This window comes from Dermacentor variabilis, unplaced genomic scaffold, assembly GCF_050947875.1.
Source record: "Dermacentor variabilis isolate Ectoservices unplaced genomic scaffold, ASM5094787v1 scaffold_19, whole genome shotgun sequence".
Lineage (NCBI taxonomy): Eukaryota > Metazoa > Arthropoda > Arachnida > Ixodida > Ixodidae > Dermacentor > Dermacentor variabilis.
Window position 1 is genome coordinate 2,223,076 of NW_027460357.1, and position 20,054 is coordinate 2,243,129.

A 20,054-nucleotide genomic window follows, 5' to 3' on the forward strand; every position below is an offset into this window, starting at 1 on the left:
GCGGCTGTACTGGTGCTGAAACCCGGCAATTGTCGATATCCTCGCCTTCCTCAGCTACATCAGACGGGGGAGGGGGGGGTGACAGAATACCTATGGGCCCCGGGTGCCAGACGACCTAGCTACGCCACTGGCACCGCCCGAGCCGAAATTGCCGCTGCCGTTCGCCCTGTGCGGTGGCAATCAGAGAGCCAGATCGGTGGCGGCGGATCTGTATATGTGCACCGCCCGAGCCGAAATTGCCGCTGCCGTTCGCCACTGCGAAATTATCTGCCAGTTCTTTCTGAGCCATGAGCGAGACGACCGATGGAAGTCCTCCGTCTGCTGCTGCTGCTGCTGCTGCTAAACGAGCTGCCAGAGCAGAGGCCCAGCGCCGTCGCCGTCAGAATCCAGAGGTGCGTGCCGCCGAAGCAGAAGCTTACCTAGTGGAGTCTTTGTTAAAGGAATACGTGTGAAAAATAAAAAAAAAATTCTGTGATAGCGCATACATATGTTGCTCGATTTCTTTGCCTCAATCTATCGAAAAGGTGAAACAGCTTATTTGCTGCGCTCAAATTTCGCATTAGGAAGTAACGTAATCGTCGGCAATTTTTTCTTTTTTCATTGAAAGAATTCGCCGCTATCAGCAATGGCACCGACTCCGCCTTTGTGGTCCTCGCGATTGGCTTCGAAGCTCCGAAAGCACGACGCGTTGCATAATGCCGGTTGCCGAAAGTCAGCTTCGCCTCACTACAGCATTATTACGCGGTGAAGCGTGCGCAAATTATTGCGGTGAAGCTCAACAAGCGTGGGAAGGGGCAATTGTCACGGGACACGTGTGCACCCGCTGCCTTTTGTCACAGGATGAGCCCCGATGTGCCTAATAAGTGTACTGGCAGGCCCTCGGAGCTTTTTCTGATGTTCTGCGGCAGTAAAAGACATGCAGTGGCGTACCAACTATTTCTAGAGTGTGTGTGGGGGTGGGGGGGCAAACCGCAGACGGTCTGACCTTTCGTTCTCTCTCTCCCTCTCTGTGTGTGTGTGTGTGTGTGTGTGTATATATATATATATATATATATATATATATATATATATATATATGTATATATATATATATTGCCAATTAATATTACAATAAGTGAAATAGCCTGGAAATGTTTTTGTTAGAAGTATATTTAACCGACAGGGACCTATTTATCAATCACACATGGTGTACCATGGGGGCCCAAAAAATGAGCTTAATTTACATTTATCTCTTGCAACTATATAACATCTCAAGATGATACAGGGGCAAAAGGCAATGAGTGCACCCACAGTGGTTTCGGATCGCACCCAGTAGTAGCAGTACAGCATACATAAAAAGGCACATTTGCTACAAAGAATTTAAATAATTCAACAAAGAATTGTACTTGCTGTTTAAGTCTACAAGATAAATGTATTGTTAGTTTAGGTAATAGTACTGTCGAGGTTATAGGCGACGACATACAATCAACATAAATTACTTCCAATATTCACACATTATAAAAAGTGGACTTGCCCTCTTGGCCCTGCGACAGTGGACATCCAGCGAACCTGTTAAAAACCACCACTACAACTGCTGAGGGGGGGTATGCAATGCTTTAGTGTTTTATAATGCCCCCCTACCCTTCCCACACACTCAATTTCCACTATATATCTGTTGAGTTCACAATTATCCCAGGGCAGTGGGATAAATTCTTTGTTCGCAAAACACATTCATAAAGCTCCAAAAAGCTTACATGTGTACTATACTAAAAATATCATAATTAGTTCTCTATCTTCGAAGTTTGCCTTCATATTGGTGGTAATGCGCCCTTTATTTTCGCCAAATATAAACAAAAACCGCGGGATCGAATCCCGGCCACGGTGGCCGCATTTCGATGGGGGCGAAATGCGAAAACACCCGTGTGCTTAGATTTAGGTGCACGTTAAAGAACCCCAGGTGGTCAAAATTTCCGGAGTCCTCCACTACGGCGTGCCTCATAATCAGAAAGTTGTTTTGGCACGTAAAACCCCAAATATTATTATTATTAAATATAAACAAAATGTATTGTTCATAGAGGACATTGCTGAAACAAGGAAGGAAGGTGTTATGACACATGAAAATAATGAAAGAAAAACGATGGCTCATTATTATTTACGCTTTTAACCGGACCAGGAACGTAAAAATTTCGTCACACATTGCAGTTACAATGGCTCCCCTCCACTTCCCACAATATATGAGCCTGTTGTAAACTACAGCTATGATGGGACACCAGGAAGCATAGTTGATAGCAGCCATATCATACACTTTAATGCTTGAATAAGAAAATTTTTACAAAAGCTGTATTTGATCTAACCACTTTGCACAGGAGGTTTCCATTGGGCACCACTAATTTTTGCTAAATTTGGTCTTGGCGGCTTCTATAGTGCTGCCAGAGCAACGGGCTCAATTCTTCCGCTCTTGTTAGAGACACTCAAACACGCTGGAGTGCTTGCATATGTAATTTATTACGAAAGCCATCTATCTTGAACTTCACCTCCACATCACCCATTAATTTGTCCTTAGAGTCACCAAACCTAATGAAGCTGCCTTCTTTAGTTCAGTGAGGATGCCAGCCGAAACTAATAATAATAATAATTCCTTTATTGGCAATAATCAAACCAGTACATTCATACAGGCCTGCTAAAGCCTTTGAAGGCTTGGGTGGCAGTGCCTGGCAGGCAGCAAAACCATACACGGTACATTAATAGACCAGTTAAAAGCAGCAAACTCAAGTATAGAACACCAACAAAGGTTATTAAAATTTATACAGTGCCTATGAAAAGAATTTTCAGTGAGCATAATGAAACACAGAAGCACAGCAATGCGTGTGAACAAAAATGACCATGAGATAATGCATAACCATATACCAGTCTGACCGTCATGGTGCAAAGAAATTGCACAATCACATGCACGAACACAAGCAATAACGGTAAACAAAAGGAACAAATGTGCCTTTATGAACAGGTACGCCTCAGCAGTCTGTTTTTAACTTATACTTTGTTTTTGCACAGAAGGTGCTGTGTGGTAATATATTGAAGTAGGTGGGTACATAATGGGCCGGAGCTCTAGTTTCGCACCTTGTGGAACAACGTGGCCTCCAAAAGGGGTCCCTGGGCCCTAAGCATCGGGAAGAAGTGTAGGGAACTAGGAATTGACTGGGACCAGAAGTGTTTTAAAACAACAGTTTGCATTAAAAGATCGGCATCGAAAGTATTTTGAAACGGTCTGTGTCAGCATTCAGGCTCAGATCATAAGACATGTTTTTTAAGAGGGAGTGCAGTATCGCATTTATTCTGTTGTGCCAGAGGACATCACAGTGCCCATAAATTGTTATTCCATACCGGTGTAGTCTGTAACCTAAAGCATGTGCTATTGTTTTCCTTACTGATAAGGGCATGTAGTATCTTATATTGTACAGTAGACAGGATACGGCGCGAAGCTTTTTACAAACGTAAGCAAGGTGGCTGTTCCAAGAAAGGTCGCTGTCAAGATATAAACCAATATATTTTACAACAGATGAGTACTGTAATGGTCTACAAGAACAAGCTGAACAATCTGAAGAATGCAAAACAAAAGGATCGTCAACGGCTACCTTCCTTAAACGATTATGGAAGCAGATTAATTGCGTCTTAGATACATTTATAGTAATTAGGTTATTTCGAAACCAATCCATAGCTTTTGTGGCAGCAGACTGTAAAGAAGTAATTGCATCATACTAGCTGTGGGCAGAAGTTACGATCATCGTATCATCGGCGTATTAATAAAGAGAAATGGGTATCATGCTAGAGAGGTCATTTACAAAAATATTAAATAATAACGGGCTGAGTATAGATCCCTGCGGAACTCCAGCATTAATAATGAAGAATGCACTATGAACTTGCCCAACTGAGACGACCTGACGCCTACCCCGAAGGAAATTTGCTAACAATGACCAGAAAGCACCCCGAAATCCTAACAAGAAAAGCTTATTTAACAGCAGACCATGATGAACACTGTCAAAAGCCTTGCTACAATCAAGAAGGAGCGCACAAGCAACTTTATTATTATCGAAAGCTATATTCAATTGATCAGATAAATCTTCCAGGAGAATTTGAGTGCTTTTGCCGGGCCGGAAACCATACTGACTAGGCGACAAAATGCTGTGGGCGTCCAGAAAACTTGTCATTGTTAACAATAAGTGTTTTTCAAGTATTTGAGCAATAGAAGGTAGAATTGAAATCGGGCGACAATTTTCAATTCTATTACGCGCACCGCTTTTATAAAAAAGTATAACTATTGCTGTTTTCAGTTTTTCAGGAATTTCACCACTTGAAATTACGCAATTAAGTAGTGCTAGCAAAACCTCTTGGATGTATTCATATGTTCTGTGCAACTCATTAATGGAAATACCATTAATTCCAGGAGATTTATTACATTTTAAATTGAATATAATCGATCTTAGCTCTTCCTGAGAAATTGAAGGCAGGTATGCCGACTCACTTATGCTGTGACTCAAACTACACAAATCTACCTGTAAGTTTGTGTTTCTCATTACACGAGAGAAATGATTATTAAACTCATCAGAAATATTCTGTCTGCCGCTGGATAAACTGGAAGGAAAATAAGTTATTATATCAGCTCGCGTATTAGCGCCTCTGAAGCTGTTTATTAACGACCATGTTTTCTTACTACTGTAACTAGTGGCTTTAAATTTGTCTCGAAAATGTATTCGCTTTGTGGAGTGGATCATGGCAGTAACTTTATATCTGAGCTGCTTAAATTGGGCCCGTAGGTCTGCACAATTCGGGGCATGCTTGCATTGGGCCCACAGTAAGTCTTTTTCTTTTATTGCAGCAAGTATGTCAGACGACATCCACTTGTTATCCACATTACGTTGTTTGATATGTGTTGTTCGGGTAGCACTTTCTTTTAAGTTTTTGAGCACTTCTACGAGTTTATCGTATATGTCAGCAGGAGACTCTATTGCTAAAAAAGATTTCCAGTCATATTGAGCCACCATATTTTCAAATATTTTCGGATCAAGCACTGAAATTAGTTTTTTGGAATCTGTGGGTGCTGTCGCAGTATCTGGATAACTCATTGAGCCGCAAACGAAATAATGGTCAGCAAGATTAATTTATACTTTAGCGGATTTTATGGCTAGATTTTGAGCGCGAACGATAACGTGATCAATGCAGGACACAGCGAGTTTATACCGAGTTGATAGCCCAGTCATTGTGTTTGAACCTCTCTTCTTGTCCTTCGTGTTTTGTGAATGGTTTCTATTCTTTTACTATCACAGATGGTATTTTTTTTTCCTATTGAGTTTTCAGGATAAAATCTGGGCTTCGTTTCACCATTTGCACTTCATTGGCCACATATGCGAAACACACTGGGGCATTATTTTCAAGCGATCACATTTACTGATACTATTGTCACATTCACGAGACTGTGCATTGAACTTGACAACGTGTATGCGTCTGACAGTGTTTCCAGCACTGTGCGCAGATAGCGAACTTGGCACAGGGCCAGAAATGGTGTCAGCCAATTGCGCCCACAGGTCTGTTGACAAGTTGCGCGAAAACTCATGAAAGTGTCTCTTAAGGTTATTTGCTGAGAATGCTGCTCTAGATCATAGTTGAGCATAAAATGATCCAACTTTCGCTCGTATAACTAGGTTCAAGCCACGTTGAGCCTAAGCCACATTAAATTTTTTTTTAATATGACTGAAATGTGGAATAAACTTGATGGCTCCCTTTGGACATTAACTCTTTGAGGGTGAAATTTTTTCAGAAAAAGTTTCTCCTCGATGTGACATTTTTTCATTGCAGATTTTAATTCTTCCGAGGAACTCAAAAAAAAAAAAATATTTTTAGGTGTCAACTTAAGGAGAAAATATTTTTCGTGTACAATTTATGCATGGCTATTGTAAAATTCATATGTAAAATAGCATAACTAACTTTTTTCACACGCAATAAAGCTCATGCAACCTATTTTCTTGTGTTTTAAATTGGTTTGATATTTGGGCTCGTATTTTGAAACATTCCATTTCCTTTTATTATGTGTCGCATGCTACCCCGGCAAGGACGGCAGTGCGGTGGCGTCTGAGCCACATATTAACCAATGACGAAAGGCCCAAAGGACGTATAACGAAGTAATTAGTTAAATAATATAGCCCCAGGCATGCTTGGCCATAGTGAAACTAAGGCATGCCACGTGAGCGCATGCAAGCAAACTCAGAGGTGTGCCTACCTTGAAAAGCATATTGAGCACCAGCAAACAAGGACAGAAGGGAGACGACACCACAATGTGCTATTCCGTCCTTCCGTCCTTGTTTGCTGGCGCTAAATATGCTTTCCAAGTTAGTTTACCAACACGGCCAACAAATGGCAGTGCGCATGCCTGTCATAAAAATGAAGCGAGTGAGACTTGCAGGAATTGGTTGTTAGATCACTAGATCAGTTGGTGTGAATCTTGCAAGAACAGTTGCACACATGGAATTGCCGCCAGTCTGCGAGTGCCCGCCTGCAGGCATAGGCCTGAAAAGAAGCATCGCTGAACAGCGGCACATGGCTGAGACAGATAAAGCGCCGACTTTCAACCAATGTTTTATTAAGCACACAGCAATATATACACGAACTTGATTAAGCAGAAGGGAGAGGAGAACATGCCAAAATAAGAATACATTGCCAGGAAGATAGCCACGATGAAGAATGTAAAACAGCACAACTAAATGGTTGCCACCATCTACAATATATGCGAGTTCCTTGATGAGCGATATCGAAGGCATACTTATGCACATAACACCTTTTTTGTCCATGCAAAAGGCCTTGTATATTTCACATTCATGCTGGTCACCATAGCGCCTGTGTATATTGCATTGATTAAATAACCGCAACGGGAGCTATGTGTGGCTAGGTGGCTGCCAATTCACATCCCTTCATTGAATTAGAATGTTCTCAGAGGTGGTCATTTACACAACACCTAGTTTGGCCGATGCATCATCGACCGCACGAGAGAGGAACCTTATTCACTACTTTGTGGCAGCAGTCAACAAACTTTTTTGTGTGCTTCTTATTGCATATGTGAAGCCCTGTATCTTCCCTGTTCACTTTTTGGCACATACTGGAGAATTTGTTTTTTGCCTAAAGGTAACTCTGATGCCTGCCTTATGTGCTAGCTTTTTTATACAATTAAACACTCAGTGTAGATAAGGAAAGACCGCGGTTCTCGAATATGAGCTTTTCTCTTTTCGATTGTTATGTTTGTTAGGTTTTGGCTATTTTAAGTCTGCTAAATGGACATTCGGCGATGGTAGACAGTAAATTTTCGAGGTTGGCGTTCATTCGCAATCTGAGCACCCGTGAATCAAAACTGTCACTCATTGTATAAAAGCACAACTGTTACAAGGCAGCTCCTAAACAATATTTGAAAAATCCCATGCTTCACAAGCTTTGAATGCGCTGAGCTATAAGGTAGGAGGCTCTTCTTGGAGCAGAAGGCATACTGTTAGCACACATGGTCAGATACAGTTTTGCTCTGAACAGCTTGGCCTTACTATGGTGAACGCACAGTTTGAGCGCGTGCATAGATTAGGGCGTTTTTCTTCTGAGAAACGTCGGCCCATCATAGCACGATTAGCCCTTTTTAAGGACAAGCAGAATATCCTCGCACTTGCGCACAAGCTAAAAGGTACTGAGTATTCCATACGTGAAGATTTTTCTTTGTCCACAAGGCAAGCAAGGAAAAAATTAATTGAATTTGCCAAAACAAGAAAACAGCCTTTCAAACTTACAATAGATAAGGTTCGTATTAATGACACCACCTATGTTTATGACCGCGCTACCGACACAGTTGTGCCGTCAATCCTGTAGCTAAAGAAAGCTACATTTGCTGGTATAGCTAAGAAATCGCAATCTTCCTTAACGTCAACGCTGTCGTTATCTTACACGAACATTCGCAGCCTACTAAACAAGCGCGATGCATTGAGTGCTTATATGGAAGATGGCGATCCCGATATCGTAGCATTAACTGAGACTTGGTTGCACACAGACATCACTAACGAAGAACTTCTTTCCAACAGTAACAAATACAACATTTACAGGCATGACCGTAGTGGGAAGAGGGGTGGTGGTGTCCTGATTGCTATAAAAACCTGCATTTCGTCCTTTCTCGTAGACACCAATTCCCCAGCTGAAATAGTTTGGGTCGCGTGCGCAACAGCCTCTGCCCGCGTCCTAGTGGGCACATGTTATCGGCCGCCCGACGCTGACCACTCGTTTCTCGATATACTGCGTGAAAGCATTACACGTGCTACTCAACAATGTTCCACGGCTCTTGTTTATCTCCTGGGAGACTTTAATTTTTCACTTATTGATTGGCCAAATCTGTCATCATCATGCCGCTCCTCTGCTGAATTTATTAACTTAACACTAGATTACAATCTAACCCAGACAGTCGATCAACACACCCGTGGTCCCAACATCCTAGATTTAGTATTAACTTCCGCACCTGATACCACCGGTCCTATTGCTTACATTGATGGCTTGAGCGATCACAAAATTCTTCAATTTGACATTAATATTCCACAAACTTTCTATCAGGTCCAGACTAAAAGTATTAGAGATTACAATAGGGCCGACTATAAAAATATTAATGCTGAATTGGCTATCTTTCTTAGTGAAGTGTTTCTGCCATTCTTTAATTCAAGATCGGTAAACGACAGCTGGGAACCTTTTAAGAAAAAATTAACAGCTCTTGTAGAAACTTACGTGCCAAAAATCGTTATAGCGAATGACAGATCTAATCCTTGGTTTACAAAGCACCTTCGAACACTAAGAAACAAGAAGAAGCGTCTGTATCGGGCGGCCAGAAGGGACAATCAAGCCTCATCTTGGGCAGCGTACAGTGATTTTTTAACATTTTACTGCAAGGAACTATGCGCAGCCAAAGACAAATATTTCTCACGTTACCTGCCATCTCTTTTAATCAACAATCCCAGAAAATTCTGGCAAATCATATCACCAGCTAACACTGTCCGCAATATTGTGCTACATGATGATGCTGAAAGCCCTCTGTCTGACGCTGATTGTCCAGTAGCGTTTAACAATTTTTTCACATCTGTTTTTACACAGGAAGACTGTTCCACTGTTCCCATAGTTCCCGACTTTGAATATCCTTTTATGGATCCAATAGATATTACAGCAGATGGCATTTCGTCTTTAATAAATAATCTGAAATTATCCACATCCTCTGGTATAGACAATATCAACTCCAAAATACTAAAAAATACCGTTACAATTTCAAGCCAAATTTTGTGTCATATTTTTAGGAAATCCTTAGCATCTGGCGAACTACCCCTGGACTGGAAAATCGCAAAGGTTATCCCTGTATTCAAGGGGGATAACAAGTACTCTCCGCGAAATTACCGTCCCATCTCATTAACATGCATCTGCTGTAAACTACTGGAACATATCATAGCATCGCATATCTACCGCCATTTAGAATCAAATAACTATTTTTATTTTAACCAGCATGGATTCAGAAAAGGCTTATCTTGTGAAACTCAGTTGCTTGAATTTACAACAGAATTACATTCCAGCATGAATAACAAACAGCAGACTGACTGTGTATTCTTAGATTTTTCCAAAGCATTTGATCGTGTCGCTCATTGTCGCCTCATCTCAAAAATATCCGCGCTCCGGCTGGATTCATTAACTTTATCTTGGCTCCGAAACTTTCTCTCCTTGCGGCAACAGTTCACTGTTGTTAATAACCACTCATCGCTTACTTCTGACGTTACATCTGGCGTACCGCAAGGCAGTGTCCTTGGTCCTCTTCTTTTCTTAATTTTCATTAATGACCTTCCACAAAACATATCATCGCAGATAAGGCTTTTCGCCGACGATTGCATTTTATACCGTACAATAAAAACATCTGATGACCATTTAGTATTGCAGAACGACCTTAACCTTGTCAGTTTCTGGTGCAGTACGTGGCAGATGACCCTGAACTCAGACAAATGTAAAGTTATGTCCTTCTCGCGTAAACATTCAAACTCTCACTTTTCCTACGTCCTAAATAACACCGCCGTACCTCCGACATTGTCCTACAAGTACCTTGGCATTGAACTCACAACTCATCTTTCCTGGAGTACACATATAACGGCTATCTGCGCAAAAGCTTCGAAAACTCTGGGTTATCTTCGACGGAACTTGCGTAAATCCCCTGCTACAGTTCGTAAATTAGCATATCAGACTTTTGTTCGCCCACAGTTAGAATTTGCGTCATCAGTATGGTCACCACATCAAAATTATTTAGTTGATATGCTAGAAAAAATTCAGAACAGGGCATCGCGCTTCATCACAAGTAACTACGACAGAACTTGCAGCGTGACCAAGATCAAAGCAGATATTTCGCTCCAGCCACTTGAAACTCGTCGCACGATAAGTCTTCTTTGCCTTTTCCACAGATACGTCCATGGTAATCGAGCTCATGTGTTGCCGCTTGAAGTACCAGCGCGCACGTCACGTCGCCTTAACAATAGCCATAGTTTCATGCGCATATTCGGTAATACACTGTCATTTAACGCATCAGCACTGCCACGTGTCATAACCGTATGGAACAGCCTTCCTGATAACATTGCGAGCATAACAGATCGTGACGCTTTTCGCGAAGAATTGCTGAATTTCCTGTAGAAACATTGTATAAGGATGTTATTGACCTGCTTTCCTTCGCTGTTTTTCACACTTGTATTTTTATATTTTTGTGAGCATGAGTATACTACTGTGTTTACGCTCTCTAAAGCTTAGCCTAGACAAACATTTATTGAACTTCGTTTTACTTATCTTGTGAATGCATGTATAGATATTTATATTCTCTACTCCTGTACTGCTTTACTTATCTTGAGAAAGCCTGTATTGATGTTTATATTATTTACTCCTGTTGAAACACTTACTTTGTGTCCCCCCTTACCCAATGCCCTTAAATGGGCCTGTAAGGTATTTTAAATAAATAAATAAAAACAGTTCAAGGCCAATAAACCAAAGTTTGTTATTATTAGAAAATTCAATTGTTAGTTCTAGTTTCTTCATGGAGGAACAAAACATGTCAACAGTTTGTCTAGCACTAACCTGAGTGTCACATTGGTTAGATCTATACCAATGTGACATTGGTTAGATTTATACATAAACGACATCACTAATGAAATTTCTCATCCTGTTCAAGTTAGACTATTTGCTGACGATTGTGTATTGTTTAACGAGGTTACTTGCCACGAAAATCAATTAATGCTTATCTCTGACCTTCAAAACATTCTTTCCTGGTGCAGTCGGTGCGGCATGGAATTGAACAGAGAAAAAACTGTTTACATGTCCATAACAAAAACAGTAAATAACATGTCGTTTGTCTATAACCTCGACTCTGAACCGCTGACCAAAGTCAGCCAGTATAAATATCTTGGAATCACAATAATCAGTGACCTCAGCTGGAATAGGCACATTTATAATGTATGTTACTCGTCTTTCAGGAAGCTTTGTCTCCTCAGGCACAAACTAAAGCACACTCCCTCTGGTAGTAGATTACTAGCTTACACTTCACTCATCCGCCCGAAACTAGAATATGCAGGCATTGTGTGGGATCCCTATAAGAAAATTAACATTAACGCTTTAGAGATGGCCCAACGTAAAGCTGTCAGGCTTATTTTTTCTAAATATAGACTGTGTGACTCTCCTACTAGCCTAATGAAGCAACATAATATTCAAATGCTACAACTACGCAGGAAAATGCGACAACTGAAATTTCTTTTCTTGCTTAAAAACAACTGTTTGTCCTTCCACCCACAGGCTTATGTTAAACCACTTACAGCACGCCGAACATGGCATCATCACACTGATTCTTTAACACCTTATAACACCCAAACTAACCTCTTTAAGTTTTCCTTCTTCCCGCGCACTGTAACAGATTGGAACAGCCTGCCATTATCACAATTGATAAACACCGATTCTATTGAACGCATGTGTCTTTAATAGTAGGAGTATTGCCATGTCGGCAAGCCTTGTTACTGTTTTATTTTCATTTTTTTTACACGTGAATTTTGTTTGATACTTTCCACATCTTCCTTTTTCTATTATGTTTAGTATTTTGCAATGGTCGCTCGTTCAACTTCTGGTACTTGTTCTTTCTTTTCCTCTCTCGATAGTGCTTGCAAGTGCTCATATATGCATGTGATACTGTTCTGATGTTTGTCAAGTTGTCTTCCTTCAGTGTACCTTCTCTTAATCTTATTAGTCGTCGCTTTCATTTTTGTTTTCTTCGGATATTTACATATGTTGTATTGCTTTTGTATTTCTTTTTCATGTGTGTATGTATATATGTGCGTGCATATGTAAATATTTATGTATTCTGCCCCTCCTGTTTGGGCCCCCATTTGGGCCTGCAGTATTGTATGAATAAATAAATAAATAAATAAATAAATAAATAAATAAATAAATAAATCTGTAAAAAAACTGAAAAGTCATCTACAAGTCTGAACACTCTTACAGTGCTTGTCTGTTGCTGGCATTCTGTGAGGCATCTATCATAACTTGCTAAAAGAATGTCAGTAAGAATCGGGACAAGACACGTGTTGATGCAGGCACCTTCTGTGCCTACATTTTACGCTTTCTATGCATACAGAAGGCACGATCTTTGTCTGGGAGTTGCTGAAGGTTGCAAAACCTTCGCAGAGATGCTACACAGCTCCAAAAAGGTGCGTTTTTGAAGCGTTTGGTCACCGCTGTCACCGTTCGAGATCTGTTTCTGCCTTCATGTGTGTATGATAATGACCCATGAAGGTTTAACCACTGATGAGCATGTAAAGGTATATACAAACAGTGTTGCATGTTATTGTTTGAATCTGTGCTGTGCCAATAATTGAAAAAATGCAAGTTTGGGCATGTTGGTATCCCAATTCCATTAATAATAACAATTATCTATGTTGTGTTGTTCATTACAGTAGAACCTCGTACATACGTTTTAGAAAAAAATGTGACAAAAATACCTACTAACCTGGAAAATGTACGAAAGTCAGTAAAAAGTGTGTCAGACTCAACTGCAGTTCACTTCTATAATGCGAACGTTCCATAAATCGTTGTGATGCTGACGTGTCACAATAATTTTGTAATTGCATTACAAAAGGTGCACCTCCGGCACATTGTTAATACCGATCCCCGATTGACAACAAAAACTTCATCACAAAAATACTAAGTTATACGAGCAGATTGATTCTACGATTACTGAATTTTACAGATATTTTATTTTGGAGAAGAAGAGTAAAATTTTCTTAAATCAATAGCGACCGTGCAACGCCTTCAAATACATCTCGGAAGCCCTGATCCTTGGTTTGTACCATGCTTACAAATTATAATCCGCTAAAAACAATTTGCCAAAATACTTAATGTACAGACTACTAATTTGTCTCACAGAGAATTGAAGATGTATTTTGTTCACTTATGAACATTTATATTTAGGTATAATGATGCTTATTGTATGACCGCATTTTATTTTTTATGATCTGTATGAGATATGTTGTCGGTTTCTCTATTGCATGTCAGATATCCTGTCAAGAGGCTTGTATATGAAAAATGTTAAAATTTATCTTTTTCATTTGTGTCTTTGCTTTAGTACATATTGAACTGCTTTAGTTTGTTTAGTGTTGTTAATTATGTACGTTACAAAGTACTAGCTGTTATATCACGCTGTCACACACAACGTTTCCCGAGTTCAGTCAAGCTGCTTATGGCTGCTTTTATCCCAGGAGGAGATTTCTAGTGTATACTAGAAGAATAAATAAAGTTGAAGTTGAAGCATCCTCCTTCAAAAGGCCCCTCATCAGGCCACGTAGCAAATTTTGGTTATATGCTGGAAGTTATTACATGCCCTCTAGGAAGCATTCTAGCACAATTTTTGAAATTGTTTCATTAATAGCAGAAATAGAAATATTTGGCCTGCTGTAAACACATGATTTCAGCAGGCTAGCATGACAACCAACATAGACACTCTCCCCACTTTCCCTCGCCCAGCCTCTGCAAGCGAAATTCCTTCCCTGCGTTCTCCCATACCGGAGTCGGAGGTTCGTGTGACATATATGTCACATGCCCTGCCTTCTTTTCTTGCGTGTTTTTACTGTGCATCTTATTTTGGTGACAGTGCTGTTGCGTTTGTCTCGTTTCATGCAGCACACAATTTTGCATGCTGCGCACAAGAGCACCTGAATAGCAGTCAGTGCCACACTAGCACTGAGGCGGACACAAGCAGATCAAAGCACATGATCAAGCGCTGGAATCTTGTAGAAAATGGCAGATAGTTTCGTTTTTCTGTGCGCGCAACTACAGGCCTGCAAACAACCAGCCATGCGAACGAGCCGAAATGGAAGTATGTCCCTCTTGCTATGGCATGGGATAAAACAAGGATTTGCAGACGTTCGGTTTGTAGTTTTTATGGTTTATTGAAACTTTAAATCATCTAGTGAAGCAAGCGATCAAAGAAGCAACTGCTGTAGCCTCAAATAATTGTCTAAGTCACCTGTCGGGGTGAGTGATGTTTCAGCCATGCGATATACATAAAGGCACTTGTGCGTCAGACATAGACTTTCCTGCTGACAGTGCTTCTCCCTTGCGAAAAAGGGTGCATTGCATTTGGTTTGAAATTTCAGGTGTTTTTGTGGCATGGCAGTGTAATACTTTGCAGACACGGTTGTCAGCACGCATTGTATACACTGCACTTGTCTGTTTAAAATGGCAAAACCTAGGAAGGACCCCTTTGAAGCAGGTCTGTTTAACCACTCATGTATACCTATTGATACTGTTGTTTTATTCATGTTACTTAGGTCTGTTTCATTATGAAATACTTACCAGGCTGTGTTGCTTTTCATGCTTTACCTTATTGATTTTGCTCTTGTATTATTTTTTATACCTGTACTTGCTCACCCTTTATAATGAAAGGGCAGTGTATGTAGGTGCAGTCAACATCTGTTGATTAACAGGACAGGTGAAATTGATTGAATTATCTGGCAGGTCGAATTAAACACGATGCAGAAAAAACATCAATATAGAGCTTTTCATTGGGCAAGGAGGAAAGGGTGCGTGGCGAGCTTTTCCTCCTCTTTGGCTTCTGTGAGCCGGCATTGCGCTGCTTGAACATGTTGCTGGTCACGTGCTGTAGAACAATTTACAGGGTGTATTTCTGAGTATAACTTATGTGATGTCAATTCATACGAGGTCATCGAACAACCACTGTTTAGCCTTTATGTGCACCAGTAGCTACAGTATCTGGAAATCTCTCTTGGCTATGCAAAAATGCAACACGTGTCATCAGCCGCGGTGTTGTGAGCTATTTTGGATGTATCGCTTTTCACTTGACGAAGGGAACTGGCGTCTGTGAGTTGCCAGCATGAATTGGAAAATCTTTTAACAAAAGAGTGCTCCTGTATGGCCAACCCTATGCAACCCCAAAACATCTAAGCACCAATTGTTATAAAACATTTGCATCAGCTGCCGACATTTTCTCACGCATTTCAAAACTAGTAGACTTCAAATCACTATGTCTACGTTAGCCTCCTGTACAAGGCCAAAGGTCTTGCTCAACATTGTGAGCACAGCAGTTGGTAAACCAAGATGATACATACATGCTTTGTGCTTCGATCAGTAGTGCCCTTTTTCCCTGTAAGGCATAAATTCCAAAGGGATTTGAAAAGAATCCAGCGGCTATTTGTAAGGACACAATTTCCGTAAGATGGGGGGAGTGCGTCGTAGAGGAATGGACTAACAAGACTGGAAAAAAAGAAAAAGAGGGAAAGGTTCTTATTTCTTTCTTTCACGAAAAAAAAGAGAGAGAACAGAACACAGGATAATGCCGCATACTCGGATCGCTTGGATCATGCGCTATATAGAACAAACAGATCTATATAACACAGCCATCCACTACTGCCTCTGACGCCTGAGCAGTCTGCAGCTGATATTTTGACGAGTCGACAAGTGGGATTCACGCTGTACGGTATGCGGGTATTATAAGCTGAAACTATTTTATTTGTGCACGGAAACCTCGTCCGGCAAACAAGGCAACTTGAATGCTATAAACGTAGCAACTTGAATGCTATAAATGTCAGAGTAAACATAACTTATTTTGCAGCAGAAGGGTACCCAAGCTGTTAGGGTCATCATATGTTTTGTAACTACTCGTTGCTGCTAAAGCACAGCTTAGAATTTCTGTGAGAACGCTGCAGTAAGGTCACATTCTTGAATTTTCAGCAATACCTAATTGATCTCTGAGGCTGATTGTAGGCTCATACAAACGCATGCACATAGCGCTTCGTGCTCCGTCTGCCCTAACGCCTGAAGGAACTCCAGCCATGCCCACTTAATCACTTCAATAAGCCTCACAGAACCGTTCCCTATGTAGAAGATGCCATTTTATACTAAATAGACTGTGCAAGTGCGAAGAAACCTGCCAGAAACTACCGCTGAGTGCGTACCATAGCATACAACATGGAGCGGTCACCCAAGCCAGCATGCCAACTGCCCATAGATGGCCCCACTGCCTATGCAATATGGTGACGCCCATGAAAAAACGGTCTATGCACCTCTGATTCACTTGGCAGTATTTGCCCTATTCTAACCTCAAATCACACACGCCCACCCACTTTATATGTGTCCAAAGAAGAGAACTAATATAGAAATGACAGTAACACAAAAGGAGTAATTTAACGTGCGCCCGATTTTGTACCGAGAAAAATGGGCAAGCGTCTAATATGTGTTCCAAAATGGCAACTGGTTTCCTAAAGTCAGCTTTGCGGCATGGTTATCCTGTACTATGCAGTAAAGCATATGAATATTGCAAATGCAGGTTTGGTTATGTGTTCGATAGCACCGCATAGGTGATATTTGGCACAAATTTCTTTTTAAAAAAGCTGTGCATTAGAATTGGATAAATACTCCAATCAGACATTGTGAGCTGTCCTTATTCCTTGGAAATGGTCCTAGGGCAGGCCAAAAATAGATGTTTTCGATGGGGAGGTGGGGGGACATAGGTTCAACGCATTCATCATCTTTATCTTTAGCATAAAGTCAGGCCACAGCAAAGCCACTGAAAGACACAGGGAAGATAAAAGAAAGGCTGCAGTTATCCCTTACCTTCTTCGCATTTCACATAACCTCAAAAGGGTGGTTTAACAACACCTGCAGACGGGCTAGATGGTGCATTGCAGATAAACGGAAAATAAGTGCACAGGAAGACACACACGAACAGCCGAGAAAGACTCACTACAGGCGCTGTCTTGTGTCTTTCTCGGCTGTTCATGTGTGTCTTCCTTTGCGCTTATTTTCTGTCGATCTCAAAAGGGTGGGTTCTTGGGCCAATGTCAATGTTTTTTCTGCACCCAATAAACTCTCAAAGCTCTGCCACATTGTAAACTCCAGCAACACAAGGAAGGAGAGCTTTACCAAGAAGCGACAAAAACGTTTTGTACCCTGTAGCAGCAATGTTGTGTACAGGTTTCCGCTATCTTGTGGCAATCACTACATGGGGCAAACTGGCCGATACCTTAATGACTGGCTATGGGAGCATAGCAACGACGTGAGCAACACCGCAACCGGTCATCTGGGCATTCATTGCAGAGATTGCACGGAAGAAAGAAAAAAAGATTAAGGAAGCATCTTGCTATCCCATTTTCAGTCAGTGCAGCGTGTTGTCAGATAATCGCACAAAACTCACTAGAGAGATAATTGAAGCCCATGGAATCCACAGATTCAAAGACAAATGCGTAAGCGTTGCCTCAATAGCTCTGTTAGAAAAAGAACTGTGTTTTCTTGAAGATAAATAGGAAACACATGCACAGCTGTTCATGTGTCACTGTAGCCCTGTGCTCAGATGCTGGTCATTCCCACCAATTTTGTGTGTCTGTGTATTATTATTTGATATTGGTTGCCGCCGTACTCCATACTTAAGCAGTGGAAATCGTCTCAATAAAACAAGTTGTAAGTCAGCGCTGTGTATGTGCACTCGTCTCGTCCTTGTTCCTTGCACTGTTAAAAAAGAATGTCACACCAACTTGCCCAAGTTCCAGCAGTATCTTTAGCCTATATTTATGTCCACTGCAGGACGAAGTCCTCTCCCAGTCATCTCCAATTAGCCCTGTCTTGCGCTAGCCAATTCCAACTTGCGCGTGCAAACTTCCTGATTACATCAACGCATTGACTGCCTTCTAATGAGCTCCTCCCAGACATGCTGCCATTAAAGGGCTCACTATTTAATTCACCGTAGGGGTCAGGCACTTGCATGTCGCATGGTCAAGTTTGAATTATCCAGTGAAGGCGAATTTTATGATTTAAATAATGAAAGTTTAGCCCATAGAAGTGTGTGGGTGCCAGCCAGGACTTTTGGTTGGGATTGAATTGTTGAAAAAATTTAAATAACCGGAGTCAAATCAACGGAAGCGTACTGTATCTATATAAAATAAATTGCAGTAGCGACAAGGGAACAACTGTAAAGATTTGTTGCTAAGGTTTATTTATTGAATTTAGAATGTCAAACATCTTTTGTAGATTTTTGTTGTGATTATACCGTAGTTTAGAACACATGACTGAATATTACGTCATTTGATATTTACTTCAGTTTGAATTTCACTATTTGGAATGTCTGCTCAGCTGCCATCCACCCCTAGCAAGCTCTTCTCCTCCTCTACCCTGGCCGTTGCTGTGATAGAGCGCATATGCGGGCCACGTACTCTGCATCTGGGAGGTAATTTGCGGCAAGCACAAAGAGCGATCCGCTTTGTGTTGGCGGTCGCTTAATCTCAAGTTCCCGACACATGATAAACCGAAAGGCAGCACAAAGCATTCACTCCATGTATCCTTTGCCACACTAGCCTTTCAACAGGTTTCTTTCTGGGAAACGGTTTGGGGGGAGGGGGTTTCTTGTGTAGCTTCTTGTTACTTTTGGGTGGATGACAATTTTTCCTTTTATGATCTTTTCTCCACCTTGCAAGATCTGCAGTACTGATTTGACATATTCATTGTGCCTGTCCTACGAGTTGCACATTAGTTCACCCTCGTTCTAGAAGCAGTCTGCTAGTCTCCTGGTTAGCTCGGATGGTGGAAGGCCCTGGACCCTGACCCTTTCTCGTTTTTCCTAGTGCATGATGTGCACAGCACTGTTGTGCTGTACACATAGTGGATTACCAGCTAGCCTTCTCTAATCAGTGGGAAATCTGATGCATATAGGCAATTACATCAGTATGGTTTTATCTGAGCTATTGTGCTTGCTGTTGTACAACCATATATTGTGACTCAACCTATGGTGTGAGGAAGCAGCTTGCAACCCAGGATTTGCCATGGCAGCTTGTCTTTTGCCTTGTACCAGGAAACACCGTCAGCAGAAGCTTGTGGAGAAGCATAGAAGCATCATGGAGGATGAGGAAAATGACTCCACTTCTGGGAGCACCGTTGAGGTGGATGACGAATTCCGTGTGCCCAAGGTGATCTGGAACAAATTGTACAGGTGGGGGCACTTTTTTATTCCTAAATTGACTAGATTGCAACAGCATGTCAAAAGGTTAGGCAATGTTTCAACGGTCAAGTACAAATTGGACAGGTAGGGGCACTTTTTTTATTCTTGAATTGACTAGATTGCAACAACATTTCAAAAGGTTAAGCAATGTTTCAATGGTCAAGTAGTACTTGTTTTCTATTGGGCAACCTTATGAGGATGTTTCTGACAGCTGACTTCCAGCAGTGGCGGCCTCTACTGTCTCGGCATCCTTGTCAATAGCCAACATCAACATTCTGCAGACGGTCTGCTGACGGTCGTGTTCGCTGATTCTGACCGTCAAGAGGCTATCAGATTTTTCTGTAAGACGGCATGAGCATAAAGACCTTATGTCGATGTCTTCATGGCTACTGTGGAGTTTGCATCCACTGATTTCTGCATGTCTTGCCAGCTTTCTTATCTGTTTTACCCTGTCTTAAATATAATTTTTTTTGCCTGGTAATGCATTTTATTACCCAAGTAAATTGTAATATCG

General features: G+C 41.2%; 1 protein-coding gene across 4 annotated transcripts in view; it reads left to right on the top strand.

The window, feature by feature from the left end:
• LOC142568468 (DNA excision repair protein ERCC-6-like) overlaps positions 1 to 20,054 on the top strand; it is a 595,812-nt gene that overhangs the window by 181,345 nt on the left and 394,413 nt on the right. For all 4 annotated transcript variants that reach the window (XR_012825434.1, XM_075678394.1, XM_075678392.1 and 1 more), the window contains one exon: positions 19,394 to 19,531. Coding sequence is in view for 3 of the 4 variants with exons in the window: in XM_075678394.1 (XP_075534509.1) it covers positions 19,394 to 19,531 (138 nt within the window). In the remaining variant the exon portion in view is untranslated. The remainder of the gene's footprint in view (positions 1 to 19,393; positions 19,532 to 20,054) is intronic.